Genomic DNA, 20399 nt, shown 5'->3' with positions numbered 1-20399 from the left:
TAGCATGGAATTGCTAATTCTGCAGCCTCGACCTGAAAGCATAGCCTTTAGGTTCGCTGTTAGGCTACTTTTCGCGCACAACTCTGTTTGACAGGATTTCCCCAAAACACAAAAAAAGTTTTGTACAAACAGTGTCATTTGCTAGTCCCTTAATAATTATATTACCGATTCCACTTTTTCCTCAACGCAGAATCCAATTAGCCCAACAGGATACACCTCATTTTGCCAATGAGCTCTGAAAAAAATCAGCATTTAGTGCAATGTGCATTTAGTGTGACATAACATTACCTGTTGCTCCAGCACCAACACACAAATATGGGCTGATATACAGGATTTTTTTTATTATTGTTTTATGGCCTTTATATTCATTTTTGGCTGGGAAAATAATATTTGTCTGATTGCATAAGTCCTTAGTATTCAATCTTGATAGTTTGTTTACAATTGAAGTAACTGGCAGTTTAAAGCCAAAGTGCATTGTGAGTGAGGATGTTATTGCTTTATTAATCAAGTTTTGTTTTCTAATCCAGATGACTAATTTGAGGCTAATTTCTCCATGATAAATGCTACATATTTTGTGGATCTGCCCGCCTCTAAAACACAATGAGAAGATTTAAATTCAAGAAAACATGACCCAGAAGTTTACCATTTTCTTTCTCTGTGACCGTTCGGCACATCAGGCACGTAATGTTGCTCAACATAGGACTGTAATGGTACAAGTCTGACATCTGTGCCTTTGTGAAAAGGAATTTGGGAGCAATTTTGAACAGTTTATAAACTATTCAAACTATTTATCGGTTGATTTATTTTCATAATTTATTGATAATGGTTGTGCAGGAACGTGTTGTTTAGTTAGACTGGCTACTAACTATGTTTGTTGCCTACCTGATATGGTCAGAGAGAGAAAAAAAATGCGCTTGATGTACTTTCTCAGAGAGAGAGACATTACTCCTTGGGGAAAGAACATCGAGAGATTCGAGACCTCGTTTATCACAACTAATTGAATGAACAGCAACTGACCTTTAGATATTTGTTGTCTAATTTGTTGTCAATGTAATTATATTCCTCCAGGAGGCAGCGTTGCACAGTGTTTCCAGAACCTACATGAAACAGAAGCCTAGCGGTAAAAATCTCAATAGATAATGCTCTATTTTAATGTTTCAATACTAAAGCAACACGACAAAGAGTACACTATCCCCGGTTTCACAGACAAGGCTTAGCTAGTCCCAGACCAAAATTAACGTTTGAGCTGTTTTAACTGAAAGCAACTTGCATTGGCATATCTTCAAATATGTCCGTGCCATTGTTTTGTCTCAAGGTGAACACCAGTAATGTTTTATTCTAAGGCACGTTTTTAAAAGCTACTTAAATGTCCTAACTGAACTAAAGCCTAACCCTGGCTTAATCTAAGCCCTGTCTGTGAAACCGGGCCTATATGTATTATGATTTTAGTGTGAACCAAACTCGCTTGCTAACAGTTTCTGTGTAATATCTAGTTTTACAACTTCATTGGCATGACAATGAATTAATGCCAAAAACACTAAAATGACTGTAAAAATTATTCTTTAAACAGTTTTACATCTTAAATACATGTTTTAAAATAAGAATGGATCTAAATCATTTGATACACATATTAGTTTTGTATCTATTCACTCCCATTGTAAGAATAAAAAAAACAAATTTTTGCTTTTTTTTAACATACAAGGAAAACACGAGTCTGAATAATTTTTTCTTTGGTAATCAAATGCTGTCGACTGAGATGAACTTGCATTGAACCTAAATTATTCCATTAAGCAAACATCTGTTATGTAGTTTAAATAATACTTTTACAACATGAAAATATATTATGACCAAACATATAATAGAATTAAAAATTAATAAAGAATTATGACACAGCAGACAAGATTAAAAAAGAAATTCTTTTTTATTTTCAAAAAACAAAAAAAACAAAAATCAACAGCAAAAACAAAAAGCAGTGTTCTTATTTATTCACTAAGAAAGTAGTTACACACACACTGAAGTCCAACCACTCAATTGTAACTGTTTAAAGACATATATTTACAAAAAATATATACATTTTCCCACCCGTTTATTAATCTATGTCCAGAAACAATAAAGATGTAACTATGTGGTCTGACACTTTGAGAGAAGCATTACAGTGTTTTCCATGTCACACATGAAGGCTTGATCTCAAGGTTGTGATATGACACAATAGCATGTGATGTTGTTTTATAGTCATTCCTCAGACTCCATGGCCATCTGTTTCAACATCTTCTGCTCTTTCCGGTTTCTCATGCGCTGTTTGAAATCCTCCAGTTCTTGCCTCTGTTCCAGAATGAGAAACGGCACAAGTAAAAGAGAGCATGTGGCATTGCATCTCGCTTCTCATATATATTATATTCACTTCCCGGCCATGTTTGGATTTATATAGGCAAATGCTTAAGAGTATATGATTGGAATGGTTGGGAGGAGCATGAAGAATAATTTTCACACATGAATTTGGCACCTCTGAGTCCAGACCTTAAATTCACTGAAAGTCTTTGGGATGTGCTGGAGGAGACTTTCCAGAGTGATGGACTCTTGCATTGTCAATACAAGATCTTCACCAAAAATGTATGCACCTCTTGATATAAATAAATGTTGTGATGTGTCTTCCTACATGGTTGTTTAAGAAACGAAAAGCTACACACTTCATCAATTAGGGTTAGATGAACTGATGCCAAATATATAACATGAAAGAAACATAATAATCACTGCAATAATGATCCAGTCATAGACTCTCAAGCATTTGCCTATTTAAATCCAAACAGCAACTTTTTTTTTTGGCCAGGCAGTGTGTATATGTGTGTGTGTGTGTGTGTGTGTGTGTGTGTGTGTGTGTGTGTGTGTGTGTGTGTGTGTGTGTGTGTGTATAAATATATATATTATATCTATTATCTACCCAAATATCTGTTGTGTGCATCAAATTAAAGAGGAAATACTTACATGCATTTTCTCATCAGGTGGGAAAATCTCCCTCTGAAAAATGTGATAATATATTGTGATCATACAACAGCAACTGAATATAGGAAATGCTAAATAACACACATAAGAGAAACTCCCTAATGAAACCAGAATATGATTTTAAAACAAAGAGAGATCCCCAAAAATGTAAGTATCGTCATAACTTTAAACAAATGCTGATATTGTATTATACAATATTTACGTATTAAATGAATAATACTATAATAATTGACTTAGATTTTTATGGCAATTATAAACCTTTCGCTTCACGATGTATTCCTCAAAATACTCGGCTTGGTTTGATATCCAAAACATCGCCACTGGAAACGACAGATACACCATCATCTGTGTAAATAAATAAAGAAACACTGCATATTCATATATACATTCACTTTTCTATCGGTTATTCACATAGACAGGTAGCTAGTAAGGAGCAATACAGTGTTTAGCAAAGAGGGACGTTTAAAGCGTCTGCACGTTTTATTTTATTTTATTATGTATCTCCCCAAAGTTGGTTTAGTTTGTGTCTCTATGTTTATATAGACAGACCGGGGTGCTAACAAGTCTAAACGTAATCAAACTCACCCTAAAAACCTCTATTTTAACCCCCATGTCCTACAGCTTGACAGTCACGCATGCAGGCACTTCCTGTTTTTAAGATGTCAAAATAAAAGTCCGCTTTAAACACGCGCAGTCACAGCTACAGTTTCATTCTTACGTAAGCCAGAGGCAGGCTTATGAAACAGCGTGCAATCGTTGACCGGATGCTGGTACATCAACATGATGATGTAAGCATGCAGTAACTTTACATCAGATACACGATATCAAACTATAAGACCAATATTCGCCTCTGTTTAACCACATCTAAAGATATTTGAAGACAATTAAATGGTTAGTTCGTCTAAAAATTGTCATCATTTACTCACCCTCATGTTATTTCAAAGCTGTATGACTTTCTAATGTGGACATAGCCTAAGTTGATAATTTTAGGGAGAACGACACGTTTTTCAGACATCATCTACTTTAATTTTATATAATTATTTATTTATTTTTGCAAAGCAAGTGTATTCTCATGTTGTAAAGACACGGGTGAGTAAATTACAGAATTCAAATTGTTTTGGGTGAATCACAGAAACTGCCAAGAAATGTCCGGATCATATTACAGCCCAAATCAAAGGGTGAAAAGTACATTAAATCTGCTGTATTGAAATCTTAAAGGGACAGTTCACTCAAAATGAAAATGTTGTCATTTCCATGCTGTTCCAAACCTGTACCAGTTTCTTTATTCTGTTGAACACAAAAGATGATATTTTGAAGAATGTTGGTAACCGGACAGTTGAGTGATTCTATAATTGGAGTTACATTTTGCATTTCAAAACGTTAAAAAAAACTGTTCACTTACAGAAATTATTTACAGTAATCTTATTGAAAACATTCAATTTTAATAATTCAGTGCTTGCCAAACACAAGTTACTTCCTTTTTTGTTTTTTACTTAAAAAAAATAAAAACAGATTTCTTCATAGAATTGTGTCAACTGTGTCACATATTGTCAACATTGTTACCCTGGAAACAGAGTTTGACAGTAACAGAATTGATAATTTTAATCTTTTTAGTTAAAAACTCCACTTGCTAGCATAAAGAGCTCATGGCACTAATGAAATCATGATTAAATACTTTTAAACCCACTGTGTGATCAGTGATAAATTCTGTTTTCCTTTTGATATTGTGGCAACCGTTTTGACAGTTGGTGTAAGAACTTTTTAGATTAAAATATATTAAAAACATACCTTTCACTGCTTCAGACCTTATTAGTGAGGTCAAGTGACGTAATTTCCTGTATCTTACATAGTTGTGGGAGAGAATTACACCAATTTAAAGGCAAAGTATGGTACAGTAACAGAATTGACAAGATTTATGGACACATTTTTTTCTAAGATAAATGTTATTTTAAACAATTTTATGTTGTAGAATTGGGAAAATTACTAGTTAGGGCTTTTATAAATAGAATAAATGAAATATTACCCCCCCAAAAAGTTAATATTAAAGTTAAATATAATATTTTGATTACACAATGATAAATGATGGAAAAAAATACACTTGACTAATTAGACTAACAAGAAATCATGATTTTCACCAATATAAGACAGAAAATATGTATATGTAACATCGTGATCCATGTTCTCAAATTATTAAAATATATATATATTTTAAATAACCATTTGAAAACAGTAAAGAAATGACGACTTTGGACACCAAATTAACTATCCCTTTAATGTCCCTTATTTTCCTCACAAAATGTCTCTTGATTTTAGGGTGAAATATGACGCAGCATTTTCTTGTGTGCTTTAATAAGATGCTGAGCAATACAACAAATGTTGCATATGAAGGCACAGGTTTCTTTGCACCATTTTCATTCAAACAGTCAACTTCTCAACTCCAGCTGAAGAGTGAAAACTGATAGGTAGCAACAACTGAAAACATAGCATATTAGCATAATGTGTAGAACTGAACTGTGATGAATTATAAAAAAAGGAGACAGACTCATTTTTGTTTAATTTTAATTTTCTATAAAAGAGATGAGTTTATTTCATGATCATAACAGATTGAACCATTGACCTCGATAGCCCACGCACATACCAAACAGTAATCGAGGAAAATGTTAAACAAACCAAAAAAAAAAAAAAAAAAGAACAAAAAAAAAAAGAAAATAACAAAATACCTGAATAAAGCAAACTCTCTGCTGAGCTGCAGGTCAGCACATTCTCCGGAGAATCCGAAACTATGGCACATAATGTCCAACTGTTACCATGGAAAAGAAAATACATTTAAAGGCTTGAAGGAATGAAGTGTTGCTCTTCTTTTAACTTGTACAGACCAAATTAACCAAAGAAAAAGAAAAAAAAATAGATATTTATATAAGTGGACTTCATGAGGAAGAAGAAGAAAAAAAACAAGTTTGCAAAGCAATATCGTTTAAATGAAGTGTTGCGATTTAAACCTCAGGGTAAGAACACCCTCCCCAGCCACATGACGTACACATCCAAACATCCAGACACACACTCACACACACACACACACTCACTCACACGATGACGATGGGACATGTCCTCTTAGCAGTTTCGAGAAAATGAAAACTAGTTGTTCGGTGTATACTTAAGAAGTCCAGCTAAAACTAGATTTAAACCTGAATATTGTAAATGGGTAAAATATAAAATGTTTACGTTCCTTTTTTGTCTTTTAAACACAAGCTCTCGCACCTAAATCCCCAATTTTCCCCTCCCTGGTCCAACCGTGCCCCCTCCCTCGCCCTCCCAGAACGTAATATATGCCAACTAGAATCGCAATACAATACAGGCACTGGAGAAAACACTATAAGAGAAAACTCAGAGGACCTGCCAAGGTCTCGAATTGTGCCCCCCCGCCCCGCCCCCGCCCCCCTTGCCGAGTCAAATAACAGAATTAGAACACATATCCACTATAATCGAACAAGAACAATGATAAATCAGAACGGTTTGATTTTTTTTGTAACTTTTTTTTTCTTTCAAACTTTTTGCAATTATATCTAGCACAGCATACGGAGTTCTCTCTGTGCCGCTGTAATAAAATGATCTGTGAAAAGAAAAAGGAGGAGTCATGCAGTAACCAGCTGAGAGCTCCGTCGCGTTGGCCTGGTGTTCGCGTGACGCTCCACCAGTTGCACAGAGTCACATGTTTTCCTTCTGTATGTATAATACACTTAAAATAGTATTCTTTAAATTATACTCAAAACTAAACGATACTCAGAAACCGCCCCGCATGGGTCAACGCTCCGGCCCGTGGCGAGACTCCCCACCAGGCTAACATGAAAACCATGAGCAATGAAAGTATATCTTCCATGATTCTGTCCTCAATTAACACTTTTCAGAATAATGCATATATTAGGGTTTATTTTCTACAAGGCTACCTAAAACTTTTAATGACGAGTGGGGAGAACAAGAAAATATATTTATATATTTAGAAAGACATGTTAAGTGAAGCGTTTCGGGTCTCGGCTATCAGCATAAAAGGATATGGGTGTTTGGCATAGACATCAGAGGGTAAAGGTGTTGGTAAGAGAGTTAAAAATATTTTAAAAAAGAAAAACAACAACGAAGAAAAAGAAAAACAGAAGAAAAAAAAAAAAAAGGAGAAGATAAACAAAAATACAACCAACCAATCAACCAAAAACAGTAATTAAGAAAATACCTTTTTACAGTAGATCCTACATAATGAAAAATCTGCACATGATAACAGTGTGAAACACACCATGTTTAGTCATTTGTCACAGCCCCTGGTGAATATTGTTTGTGTTGTCAGAGGTGTAAGGCGAGCTGTACTTCCTCTCCCGAAGAAGATCATCTAAGTGCCCCAGATCCCATCCTGCCATTTGCCTGCGTGTTTTCGCGAAAAAGGGGAGGAGGGGGAGGATATAGCGAAAACGAAACGATGGGAAGGAAACCAAATCAAACAGGAAACAAAGACGTTTTCTATTCCCCCACAGACGTCTGGCAGTCGATGGATGCCGTAACTAGAGAATCAGTACATGTTATTGTTGCCGTTCAAATATTCCTCCGGCGATCGCATTGTCCATTGCTCCCATATTCTGAATTAAAGAGTCACACAACAAGTCCTCTCTTTCCCGCCATGGTCACAATGGCAAATCCAGGAGGAATGCCGGAGAGGCGGAGCCGTCCCAGTGTGAGGGTCCCTCTTTCTGCTAAGGCAAAAGGAGAGCTACAGCCTCCCTCCCTCTCTCTCTCTCTCAGGGCCTCAGCTTATCCATCGCTAGTTCAGCCTCTTCAGTGTTTCTTGTGGTCAGATGGGGTCTTTTTCCCTTACTGCTTTTTTGAGTTCATTCTAGAGGAATCCATGAGCTTCTGTTTTCGCAGTTTATCTCTTCCTCTCGCACTTCAGAACAAGTTCTCCTCAAAGATAGCCATCAAATCGCTTTGGAAATTCATGTCAATAGTAGCTGCCATCTGTAGATGTGGAGAAAAAAAACAACTAAATGAAACATTGGCAAATTTATCAAATAACATTTTGAATCTCAAATTATAAATCACATTTTTATGGAAAAGTGATTCAAGAGTTACTGTAAAGACACACATTTGTCTTTTTTACTACCATGTTGCTCGAGTTCAACTGCCCAATGCTATACTGAGTGACAGTACCACTCATATGTTTGGGGTTAGTAATGATGCTGAAAATTCAGCTTTGACATTTTGAAATATATTCAAATAGAAAACAATTATTTAAAATCACTATAATGTGTCACAATATTACTGTTTTGGGAATAACAGACTTCTTTTAAAACATCTTACAGATCCTAAACTTTTGGCTGCAGCTGTCGAGTATTTTAGTAATCGAGTATTCTACCAATTATTCCATCGATTAATCGTATAAAAAAATGGTGGTATTAAAAATAGATCTAAGTTAACAAAAGTCTTTAAAATTACTTAAAATACAAATTTATAATAACAAGCTCAAATAAAGTATCAAAGCAAGCAATCATATGGGTTTTATCAAACAACACTGTTAAAATACACCATGTAAAATAAATGATGTAAACTAATATAAACAACTAATGTACATTACGTATTATAATGCCTGCAGAGGCGCCAACTGCCAACAAGTGATAGCTGTTGTTACACTACGGCATGATCAAATCCTTGTTTAATACTGGCCAAACAACATTTAATTCAAATGTTCACTTAATCTTTAATACTTTAAACACGTAATCTGCACGCATGTAAATAATGAAAGCGTCGTGCTTCTCTGTGAAAAACAAACAAACAGCACATATCTTTAACCAAATCGCAGCCTTTGTGATTTCACAACGCTATATTATGATTTTAAATTGTTTATATATATTGTGTAGCCTTAAGGGGGTCGCACACCGGACGCGCAGCTCGGCGGCGCGCCGCGCAGCGCCACGTCTTTTAAATTCGAACACACTATTCTCTATGAGAGTACACACACCGGCGGCGCCTTTCGGCGTCTGTCCGCGGCGGCTCAGGACCGTGTTCAAAATCCTGCCGCGCCACAGAGCGCCATTTACATAGTTTTATATTAAATTTACATGTGTGTGTCTCAAATCGTAGTTAATGTATATACGGACTTCACCCTGTGCTGCAATATACATTTAGTTTTATATTTATTTACAGAAATCAGAAAATTGCTGATGTTATCGGATTTTCAGGTGACAGTTGTCCTAGACGTGGCGCGACGCGGCGCTGAGCTGCGCGTCCGGTGTGCGGCCGCCTTTAGAAAACGGTGTAATAATGCAGTTCATGGATTCTCATCTGTGGAACACGCCACTTCCGGTATTTTGCCGGTTACTCGACACGGGAAAATTGCAATCGAGGATTTTTTTTTTAAATCGAGTCCTCGACTTTAATCGAGGAATCAGGACAGCCCTAGCTGCAGCTGTAACTCACCGCCTCTCTCCTCCTCCTCTCCTGCTCCCGGCGACGTGCGAGCTCTCTGTCAAGTGCACTCTGGGAGGCGGCGGGCGAGTGGGGCGGGGCTTGGGAAGGTTGCGGGGCCGAGGGCGGCTGGGCCGGGTTCTGGGCTTGGGGCTGAGTTTGAGTTTGGTGCTGCTGCGGTGGTGCCTGAACCTGCTGCTGCTCCGACCGCCTGCGGGGTTCCTCCTGGGGCCTTCGAGACGTCTCAATGGAGTCCTCCTCATCACGTCCCCTTCAGAGAGCAAGACCAAGAAAATGTCTTGAAACTGCTAAAAGTGACCTTTGATTAAAACAGACAAGTTCAGCTCTCTTACCGAAGTTTCTCTTGTTCTCTGCGCTGACGGTCTTTCTCGGCTTGCTCAGCCTGGGCTTTCAGGGCCTTCTCTCGCTCTTCCTTCTCTCGGGCCGCACGTCGAAACTGTTCGAAGCTGTCGCTGGAGGACCTCAGAGCAGACGAGGGAGTGGAGGTGGATTTCTGTGCCAGGCTCGCCCAGGAACCCATGTTCTTTAGTTTCACATCCTGGGCACAAAACGATACGAGGCGTGAAAACAACATAACTTTCTAGAAATGTTAACAGTTGTATTCATGGAAAAGTAAAACAAAGTTGTCCCTTCCACCCACCTGTACCTTTTTAGGTGCCACAGGTGTTTTGGGCTCCTGTTTGAATTTCTCTTTGTCCTGCATGGAAGGAGGTGGACCACTTTGCTCAGAGGAGCGGATGACAGGACGGGAACTTTCATGTGATTTCATATCTGCTCCTAAAACGAGTTAATAAACAGTTAGTTATGCGCCTTTTATTTGATTGACAGAGCTGAACCAAGAGTAATATTTAGTATAACCGGGATGTTTCACGGTTTGTGGAACATGTGAGCAGTGCGTAGTGGAAGCAAAGATGTGCGATTTTGCATGGGGTGCAGAGCGTTTTTTTTGGGCACAACTCATTTACATAATCTGTTCTAGACCAGCTTTCTGTTTGTGAAATGCTTCTAAACTATTTTATTAAATGTAAAAAAAAACAAACATATTAATTGTTTATAAAATAAAAGCAATATGCAATTTTGAATATCAGCATATAACAGCACACGGTGTGCTTAAATTAAACATACAATTGCATGCTTTGAAACTCACTCTGTTGGCTGTGACCTTGCATTGTAGGTTTGCTCTCAGGGTGTTTGTGAGGCTCTGGTCTCAAGGCTGGACTGAAGGGCTCACCACGCATCACAGGTGACGGGGGCAGCTTCTCTTCTTTAATGCCAGCCAAAGCTGAAGGACCTCGCTGCGGTTCCTGTAGCAAACCAAAGCTTCAGTTACACCACACCGAACACACATCTAGAAAACCACGTAACTATTCATCACACAAAAATCCATGTGGATATTGGAAAGAATGCAAGAACATGGAAATGGTACTGACCTTTTTGGCCTGAGGAGGGGACTGGTGGACTAAAGCATACTGAGGGATTTGAGGGGAATGCATCATGAGCGGAGAGGGGTTATCTCGCATGTGTGCTGTTAAAATATAGACACAATTAAAACACTTGCAATGGTGTCCAATACATATAACAAACGACCTGTCTGGACTTTGGAGATGTGTTAGGAAAGCTTTTATATATAGTGTTTATACTATGCAACTTTTTTTAAATTAGTATGTTTGGGCAAATTCAACTTTAAAAAACAAACAAACAAAAAACACCACAAACTGTGACAATCATCAGTTTAATAGACAATAATAAACAAATATGGTATTGTTCCGAATATAAGACGACCCTAATTATAAGACGACGATGTAGAGCATGTAGCCTACCAAAATTTCATAAACAGTAGAAGTGAAATCGTATTGTAGTTTTGAAATCTGGGTCCCGTCTTACATTTTAAAATCACGTACAGGGTAAGTTTGGTCCCGTCAGCGAGGCACGTAAACATGACAGTCACGCGGATCTTAGACGGTAAGCTTTTCTTTGACGGTTTGTGTTTTTAAGGCCGTCTTTTTGCGCTCGCGATCTTCTAACATTCCACTGTGACATCGTATTTCTTGGCACACTCGTTTTACACGTATTTGCCGCCACCTATTGTTGCGGGTGTATTATTGACATGTAAAAGTATAGACCCTGAATATAAGAAGAACCCGGTTTTTCAAATGTATTTCTAAGGGGAAAAAAAGGTCTTATATTCTGAACAATATGGTAAATAGTTGCTGGAAGAGTTACACCATTAAAAAAATGTGCGAAAATTATTATTATTTTTTATTAAACAGCAATTTTTTGTAACGCTGTTGTTTTACCTGAGTTATAGGGGTCGGACTTGTGTTGACGTGGAGAGTGATGCTGCTGTGGCTGTTGCTGGATGATCTGCTGTGCTTTCGAGGAGGGCATGGAGACCTTGTGTTGACTAGACTGCGTTTGCGTGGTCTGCACCGGGCCTTGAGAGAAGCTCAGCTGCTGCGAGTGCTGCATGTGTCTGGCCTGGTGCTGCGAGAGTTGCGGGGAGGGCTGGGCTTGAGTCTGAACGGGGAGCTGTGGTGGGGGTCCCAGCTGAGATTGAACCTGGACCGACTGTAGCAGAGACGGCTGGCCCGACTGCTGCGACCTGCTCTGCAGAGACTGCATTAGTGACGTCGGTGGCGGCGGCTGCTGCTGCTGCAGGCGGTTCGGCTGCAGGTGCTGCAGGTACATGGGCAAGGGCATGGAGGGAACGGGCTCCTCGTCGTCCTCTAGCAGCATCTGTGGGGGCTGGGAGGAGAGCAGGCCCTGGGGAGTGAGTGTGGGAGGGGAGAGCGGCCGCTGGCGCAGTTGCTGTGGAGGGTGCAGGAGGTGAGGAGGGAGGTGGTGCTGGGGTGGAGGGGGTTGCTGGGGCTGGAGCTGCTGGGGCAGGGTCTGCTGGGGTTGCTGCTGCTGCTGCTGCTGGGGCGTGCTTTGCTGAGGAGGTTTAGGAGGTAGTGGGGCTGCCCTATTACTGGGTCGTGAAGGCTGCTGGGGCATTGCGTTGTGCAGGGCTGTAAAACAATGAATATAGAAAAAGGAAGGGGTCAATATAGATCACCGGCAATTTTTTTTATAATACTTACAAATAAAACAAAATGCTGTATTAAAAGAAGAATATAGCTAATCAGAACATTTAACATGCAGCCTGCAGAGCACCATTTTGAACCAATGAGATGTGGGCAGTTTGACAACGTGACATGGTAGCCTGGCAATAGGTGTCTAACCAATAGTACAATTGCTTGAAATGATTTCCATAGAACAGATGGATCCTGTATCTGGGGCAAAATTACTAAATATGCAGCGCGAGTTATATTTCTAACTCCAAACAATTGGCCACTGAAACAGCTGATAAAATCTTCCTTTGATTCAATGCGTGATTACATCTTGTCACTCAAATTAACCGATCGCATTTTATGATGCAAAAGACACGCGCGTGCACACACACAGAGAGGGAGCGCGGTGTGTCGGTGTTCACGGGCTATGTAAAATAATGACGCAGTTACAAGGTGTGTATAATTTACACTACTTAGTCAACACTAACAGTAGCTGCTGTTCGGTTTTCATACTGCTGTTCTCCTAGTCACTTATGAACTTGATGAACTTGACACTTCTGAACATCTCTTGATTAAAGCTTTAGGTGACGGGTTGCCAGATATCACAAAAAGAGCAAAATGTTTTGCAAGTAGGCTATAATAAGCAGACATGGCAAATAATGTACCGGGAAAACATTTAAACATAACTAGTATTTACTAATATCCTACCAAATTAACAGGAAGTAACTAATTTATTATGAATAGAATAGGCTAGTTTAATAAAAAAAAATTCAGATATTATTAACTGATGGATGAAGTAAAGCAATAACATGAGATTGAAAAATTATTCAGCAACACTTTATTTAAAGTTTGAGTTGTATTTAATATCAATCAGTTGGGGGCAGTTCATCTAAAAGTTGATGAGAGTGTATTGTTTACTATATTTAGCTATTAAAAACAGTTTACCAAATAAATAATTTACCAAATAAAAGAAAATTCAAACAAAGTGAAGTACTTTACATTTCTAAAGTATTTCGGTTTATTTATTATACAAAGCCCTTTTTGTTGATTTTTCGAGAATAACTATATAAATATATAACTATATCGTGAAATATATTGTTACCGTGAAATAAAATTTGTCATACCGTGAAACAGAATTTTGGTCATACCGCCCACCCCTAAGTGTATCACTTGTATCTTTATTTTATACTTAAATAATTTCAATTTAAAATATGTTGTGGAGTAAAGGGAACTAAATTACACGTTTATAATATTTGTAAAAGTTTTGTTTTATTTACTATTTTACATTATTTCTTAATTTATCTTAATGTAAGAATTATGCAAGAAAAATATGATTTGCTTATATGTATTCAATCAATGCTGCTGCTTATACATTATCAATTTTGTTAATCATGAGAAAATGTCATTTGTTTTTGACAGATATCTATATGTAACCATTGCATATATTGAAAACAGGTTTTCTAACTTTTTTGTTTTTTTTTAAAGATATATTGTTTCTGACAGAGGGAGTAGTAAAGGAGTAATGGTTTAAAAAGAGTATTAACTGTTTACGAATCGAAGGTTTCAAGCATGTCGCTGCCCAACGGAGGTTATGCCGTACAAGGAATAATTATTTCTGCTGTCAAGGTCAGTTATGCCAGGGAGAGTTTAGGAAGTAAGATAAGATGTTATTCACAAAGGTCAGGTGGGCATGCATATTATGGGAGTTGACGCCGGAAATTGTACTTATAAGATAAAAAGAAGCAGGAGGCCTTGTGATAATCTGCTCTTTTGTTTATCAAACCATTTTTGAAAGTCTTTGTTTGCTAAAAAATAAATATGTATGATTTGACTGGTTTGCTTGGAGCTCACTTTGTAGCTCTCCAAGGTATGTTTTGGGTTAAAGAAAGACTACCCTGAATTTTGATTTTCAGAAATAAATTTTGGTTTGATAATTTTACTATTGAGTGGGCTTGACTTTAATCCGAGTTGAATTTTCACCACACTTCTACAAACAGATGCAACTTATCAGTTTTCTTTTCTCTCAACAATGCAATTTTGATCTGGTACATTTTGAAAAAATACGCTACATCAAACCAGGTTAGGACAATAACTTGATGTAATAAACAGTAGTTTCCGCTCACCTGGGGATGGGAGGATGGGGTGCTGGTTCAGGAACGGGTGCGTCTCAGGTGACACTTGGCCTCCTGGAGGGTGAGCGTTGAGGTGAGGCGGCGCAGGGGAGGACGAGTCATTGGCGTGGTGGGGAAGGTGCATGATGGGCTGGCCAAAGTGAGCCAGAGGGTCAAAGGGGTTTTCCAGGAGCTGCGAGGGCTCCAGAGCCGTGACGGGAGGAGGCATGTAAGCGGCGGGAGAGGGATGCTGTTGTGGTTTCAGCTGAGCGCTGGGCTGCAGCGCAGGGGTCAGGGGTTGATGGGGAACCTGCGGCTGAGGCATGCCCAGAGACACCGCCTGGTGATGAGCCTTCTTTCCTTCACCCCTCCCTCTCTTCTTCGGCTTAGACGCCACCCCTGAGTTTGCGAAGAGGAGATTCTTTATGCAATGCAGCTTCTTGGATCATTTAACATAGCAAATGCATTAGAAAATCAGTTGGTCAGACGTTATCAAGCTGCAGGGCTCACCTGTCTCTGAGTCTTCACTTTCTGAGGAGCTGGACTCGCTGCTGCTGCCCGACTCGGATGATGAGCCTTTTGTCTTTGCAACACTCATTGCCTCCATGGTCTTCTCTGGAACTAAAGGATGTTAAACAATAAATAACAACCAATTCGAATTTGTAGACACTTGTATTTAATGCTGTCCATGTTGCATCATCTGTGATGGACAGTATTACCAAGTGTAAAAAGGATCCAATGTGTTGTTAGTGTGTGAAACACACTATGTTTGCTCACTAATTTTCGCTATTCAGATTGAAACCAGTCTGATTTCAGATTCTGAAAGTTCAGTTTGTGTGAACCCTGATTTACATATTTGTTTACATGTGCATTATATGTATTCTGAACTCTTTTGACAAATATTTATTAACTATTCTGACCAGCTCACAAGACGTGAGATGTAAATAGACATATGCACATTTTTAAGATTATATGTAAACTTGTGGCACATAAAATCATGGCACTGGGCAGGAGCACAAGTTATTTTTTTAATCAGATTCAAGCATTTACATGCTTAATTTGTTCCTACAGTTCAGATTATTACACCAGCCCTTCCAATCTGATTGAAATTTCATTCAGATAAAGCTCAAACGACTCGACTAAGGTGTTTGATTAAAGGCTCAAACTGATTATTTGGGTGCATGTAAACGTAGCTTCACTAGCTTGTTTTGCAATTACTCAAAACTATCTTCTGTGGACGTGAGGAACTCAAATGGAAACATCACATTTGAAAGGTCAAGGCTAATGTGCCCCAAACTACATTCTGGGACAGGAGTGTCCAATCCTGCTCCTGGAGGGCCACCTTCCAGCAGAGTTTACCTCCAGCCCTAATTAAACTCCCCTGAAGCAGCTCATCAAGGTCTTCAGGATCACTATAAACTTCCAAGCAGGGCTGTTGGAGCTCAAACTAAAGAGCAGGATTGGAAACCCCTGTTCTAGGGCCACTTACTCATGCAAAATGCAATTAAGCCAAAACAAGAGTTTTTTTCTAGGTAGGTACAGCCAATCATCTGATCCAACTGAGTACTTGTGGTTGACATGAGAGGCCGATATTAATGGGTGTAAACAGGGCCTCAGTGTTAAAGAAAGCGATGCTCTTGATCACTCACCGACAGGCTTCTTCTTCTTGCGAAGACAAGATGACACGTATCTCTCCAGCTCCCGCAGCGTAGAAGGCTTCAACGTCTCAAAGTCGATCTCAATCTCGTCTGGATTGGAGTTCTTGAGCGAGGGCTCACGGGACTGGATGATGTGGACCACACGGCCCAGCTTGTCTCCAGGGAGCTTGTTAATGTCCAGACTCAGTTGTCTCTTCTCTTCATAGGACATGGGCTTACACTTCTCTCCAGCAGCCATGCCTGCCATTGCGGCTCCACCAGTCAGACCCAGATCCTCCTCAGAATCCAGGCCTACCACAGGCTGCAGGATTGGTGGGGCGGCACCTGGGGGAGCCATGGAGCGACTGCCCTTACCACCTCCCTCCTTCTTGCTATAGAGCATAAGATGACAAGAACATCTCATTTTCCATGACTACACGGTTACAGGGTTGACCGCAAAATTCTAAGGAAATGGGTTTGCATAATCAAATGTCTCAGCCTACCTCAGCTTCTTGGACTTCTTAGGAAGAGGATCCTTGTTCTTAGGCTTTCCTTGAACCTTGAGGGTAGGAGGCGGCTCCAGGATCTCCTCCAGTGCAGGCATGACTGCTGCTTTCCTTTTGTGCTTGTCTTTCTTCTTCTCCTTCTTTTCCTTCTCTTTCTTCTTTGGTTTGCTGGCCGGAGGCTGGGACAAGGCAGCCAGCTGCTCATGAACCGCTTTCAGCTGAGCAACAAAGAAGAAACAAGAAATTGGGAGATTACAGTCTCTTAGTAGAAAGCATCACATCTATGATACACATCCACAATATCTATAGTGACCGATCTCTTGGCCAGGTCTTCAGGAACGTGCTGGCAAAAGCCAAGTCGTAAAGAAGATCTAACTCACCTGCTCCTGAAGCTCTGCTAACCTCTGGGCTCTCTCCTCTTCAGAGTCATCCGTGGAGGAGTCGGATTCCGATGAGGAATCACTGGAGCTGTCTGAGGACGAGGCAGGGCCCATGGGCGGCTGTGTCTTTACAGGAGCCGGGTGGAGCACTGGCGCAGGAGTGGGTGCCAGCATTTCCTCTGGCTCATCGGGCATTTTAGCAAAACGCATCTCAAACACATCCTACAGAAAGAGAGAACTTTTTGAAGACTCTTTTCATCCACCTTTCAGAGTTCCGCAATGACATTCTAACAACATAGTTTCTATACTGAACACCTGAATTTTCCTATAAGTGGAACATTTCTAAACCCCTTCCACACTTCACTGTCAATTAGGAAATTAACAGCGGCTTGTGGCAAAAATACTACCAAAAAAATAATAATAATACCCCTACACCATTAAACAAAATCTATTCAAACTGCTCCAATTAAAGTGAAATGTGAAAGTGTGTGAAAAGTGTTGATTGTGTAATTACATTTAGAATACATTTGCTCACGTTGCATCTCTTTTTATGCATTTTTTTGCAACGTTGAGCATTACTCGCGCTAGACTAAAGTGCTGGACTGCTTCAGTGATGGGGAACGTTCTTGGCTTGCTTTCTGTATTTAGTTTATTTTGAGTTTGAATAACCATTTTGTCTTTCATGCTACTAAAATAACCAATGTGAAGTCTTGAATTTCTAATGCATGAAAAGCAATAAACTAATTCATTAATAGTCTTTAGCTTGTTTTTTTCCTGTGTAGCCAGTATATGACGTGCTGTTTCAGCAAACAAACACAATTTAATTTTATTAAATGGACAAATAATCATTATTAAAATATCAAGAGCAATAATTGACAATGCTTTTTGTCCTAATATTGAAGCCCTACCCTTTAATGAGCTCCTGTTCTTGTTTTATAATTTATAAATGTAGGCTATTTACATTATGCTACCCTTGAGCAGCATTAAACAGTGTGTAAATAAACATGCCATGTCAGATTCAGCTCCCGTGCCAACTTTGCAGTGACTTTCAGTGACATCATGACACCATGATGACTTTGGCATGGTCTATTGCGAGTCACTTACATAAAGTACACAGTGACTAGCAGACTAGACGTCTGACTAAAAAGATTACGCGTCATGCAAGCCCTAATGTACACAGTCTTTTGCAGGTGTCCATGTACCTGCAGTTTGCGTGCCATAGCCACCACTTCATGGTCTGGAGGGTTGTACTTGTAGCAGTTGGAGAACATTAACCGTACATCTGCTGCAAACTCCTGAGCATCTCTGTACTGTCTGGTTTCCAACTTGTCCTGCACAACCAAAGAGAAAACTGAACAAATAAGCATGGAGAGCAAACAAGGCTCATCCTTCAATTTAGATCCAGCAACTGCATTTTCACCTTAATAGTGCTGAGGTCCATGGGATGTTTAATGATGTCATGGTAATCGTGCAGCCCTAAAGCATCCACATCCACTGGCTTGTAGAAGGGCCAAGCGTATGCTGCATGTTTCTTAGCGTACATGTCCTTTACGATGCCCAAGCAGTAGCGTAACTGTTCTTGTTGCTTAGGGCTGTGGGTCCCAGTGGCGACTGTCCCATGGTGCTGGGAGTCTGGTGCCTCCTTTTTGGGTAGTTTGCTTGGTCGTGTACTATCCCGGCGTGGCAGAGTCTTCCCTGACTTTGACTCGGCGGGCGAGGACTCGCTCAGCTGGTCATTTGCCGTAGGTGTCGTGGTGTCTGCTTTCCTTTTCTGACTTTTTCTCTGCTGCAGATGAAAAGTTTTATTTAAGCGAGTGAGGAGAGAAAGACGCAACTTAAAAACAAAGATCGACTATGGTTGAATGTTATGGGCCAACTTACTTTGGGAGGCATTGGGATGGGGCTTTGTAGAATAGGAGCAGTGCTCTGCTGCATGTGCACGGGCGGCAGGGCAGTTTGAGTGGGAGGAGGCACAGCCGTCAAGATGGGGGCCGGTGGGTTGCAGTCAGTGGGGCCCAAAGAAAAAGGTGGCCCTAATTGAGGCGCGAGGGTAGGGAGTGAAGGGAGTGAAGGTAGTGAAGGGAGCGAAGGGGGCACTCGAGAGGGCAAGGCTTGCATGGCAGATTGGGGAGGTAAAGTAGGCGGACCCAGTGGTGGTCCTCTCGTTTGTGGCCCAGGGGCAAGACCGGAAAGGCCACGTGTTTGAGGGATTGTGGGCGAAGACTCAAGGACAGGCCCAATCTTCAGGTTTATGTCTAATAATGTAGAGAAAGAGAGAATACAAAAGAATTAAGGCCTGTTCACACAGATAACGATAACTATATTAGTGTCCACACCAGCTGACAACAACATTGTTTATTCTAAGTGCACACTGCAGTTTTGTCATCTGATAATCTGAGATCTGTAAAATCTGTAGTTATCAAAATCTGATGCTACACCATTCAGGATAAAAGGGCACTGACAGCAGTTCATAGCAACAAAGCAACATCATTCAAATAAAGGCTGGAGATTTGAGGTGATGTACACCATCAGAGATACAAAGTTAATGCAAAGGTGCAGAGACATTAAGACAGTGAAGCCCAGATGATCTTCTGGCCGATACAGCAGTCAAGTAGGACACGTAAAAGGGCAGCAGTGTGAGTGGCCCTCAAGTAAGAGAGAGTATGAGATTTATACCTGGTTCCCTCCTGCCCCGGCCACGACCCTTGCCGGATGAGGTCGACATCTCGATCTCCTGCTGGGGCATCTCTGAAATCTTGGTGAGGAACACCTTCTCCAGCGCTTCTGCCATTAAGACTATGTCATCCCCAGGCTGCAGGGGGCGACACATACCATTAACCACATGCCCAATCACACCACTTCAGTCCATTGTGAATGATGGCAGCAGAGATGTGAACCAGTACCTTATTGTAAATGTAGCAGTTAGTAAACATGGTGTTGAAGTCTTGAATACATTCTTGGGCATTGACGTAGAAACTGTTCTCTAGGCGTTTCTTGATTGTTCCCATGTCCATAGGATTTTTGATTATCTTGTAATAGTCCTAGGGAGAGGTGGTTACAAAAAGTCAGCATGACTCATCACAATTCATAACATAATGGCCTTATGATGTTATAATAACAGCAAGCAACATTTTTGACAGTGGTCCATTTGAATTCGAACTTTTAAAATGCATGTAAATGTACTTAATGCATTTTCTGACAATTATTTCATGTCAAGAATTAGAGGGTTAAGACTGTAGCCCGACTATCC

At 40.0% G+C, this 20399-nt stretch overlaps 2 protein-coding genes across 3 annotated transcripts in view; both read right to left on the bottom strand.

Annotated features, from left to right (window-relative positions):
• Nucleotides 1-1902: 1902 nt before the first annotated feature.
• pet100 (PET100 cytochrome c oxidase chaperone) lies at nucleotides 1903-3713 on the bottom strand. Its single transcript, XM_082140395.1, has 4 exons — nucleotides 3586-3713; nucleotides 3259-3345; nucleotides 2983-3015; nucleotides 1903-2322 (listed from the first exon to the last, which is right to left on the bottom strand). The coding sequence occupies exons 1-4, from the start codon at nucleotides 3610-3612 to the stop codon at nucleotides 2233-2235; spliced, it is 237 nt and encodes a 78-aa protein (XP_081996521.1). The 5' UTR covers nucleotides 3613-3713; the 3' UTR covers nucleotides 1903-2232.
• Nucleotides 3714-5542: 1829 nt separating this feature from the next.
• brd4 (bromodomain containing 4) overlaps nucleotides 5543-20399 on the bottom strand; it is a 55917-nt gene continuing 41060 nt past the window's right edge. For both annotated transcript variants that reach the window (XM_082137588.1, XM_082137587.1), the window contains 17 exons: nucleotides 20053-20190; nucleotides 19826-19961; nucleotides 19031-19404; nucleotides 18570-18935; nucleotides 18352-18480; nucleotides 17150-17371; nucleotides 16767-16987; nucleotides 16276-16655; nucleotides 15137-15247; nucleotides 14639-15025; nucleotides 11763-12473; nucleotides 10896-10990; nucleotides 10613-10769; nucleotides 10106-10242; nucleotides 9798-10003; nucleotides 9457-9715; nucleotides 5543-7998 (listed from right to left, as the gene is read on the bottom strand). In XM_082137588.1, the coding sequence (XP_081993714.1) occupies nucleotides 7930-7998; nucleotides 9457-9715; nucleotides 9798-10003; nucleotides 10106-10242; nucleotides 10613-10769; nucleotides 10896-10990; nucleotides 11763-12473; nucleotides 14639-15025; nucleotides 15137-15247; nucleotides 16276-16655; nucleotides 16767-16987; nucleotides 17150-17371; nucleotides 18352-18480; nucleotides 18570-18935; nucleotides 19031-19404; nucleotides 19826-19961; nucleotides 20053-20190 (4098 nt within the window). In that variant the 3' untranslated portion in view covers nucleotides 5543-7929. The remainder of the gene's footprint in view (nucleotides 7999-9456; nucleotides 9716-9797; nucleotides 10004-10105; nucleotides 10243-10612; nucleotides 10770-10895; nucleotides 10991-11762; nucleotides 12474-14638; nucleotides 15026-15136; nucleotides 15248-16275; nucleotides 16656-16766; nucleotides 16988-17149; nucleotides 17372-18351; nucleotides 18481-18569; nucleotides 18936-19030; nucleotides 19405-19825; nucleotides 19962-20052; nucleotides 20191-20399) is intronic.

This window comes from Leuciscus leuciscus (assembly GCF_965113295.1).
Source record: "Leuciscus leuciscus genome assembly, chromosome: 1".
NCBI classification, from domain to species: domain Eukaryota; kingdom Metazoa; phylum Chordata; class Actinopteri; order Cypriniformes; family Leuciscidae; genus Leuciscus; species Leuciscus leuciscus.
This window is presented reverse-complemented; position numbering and strand designations above follow the sequence as displayed.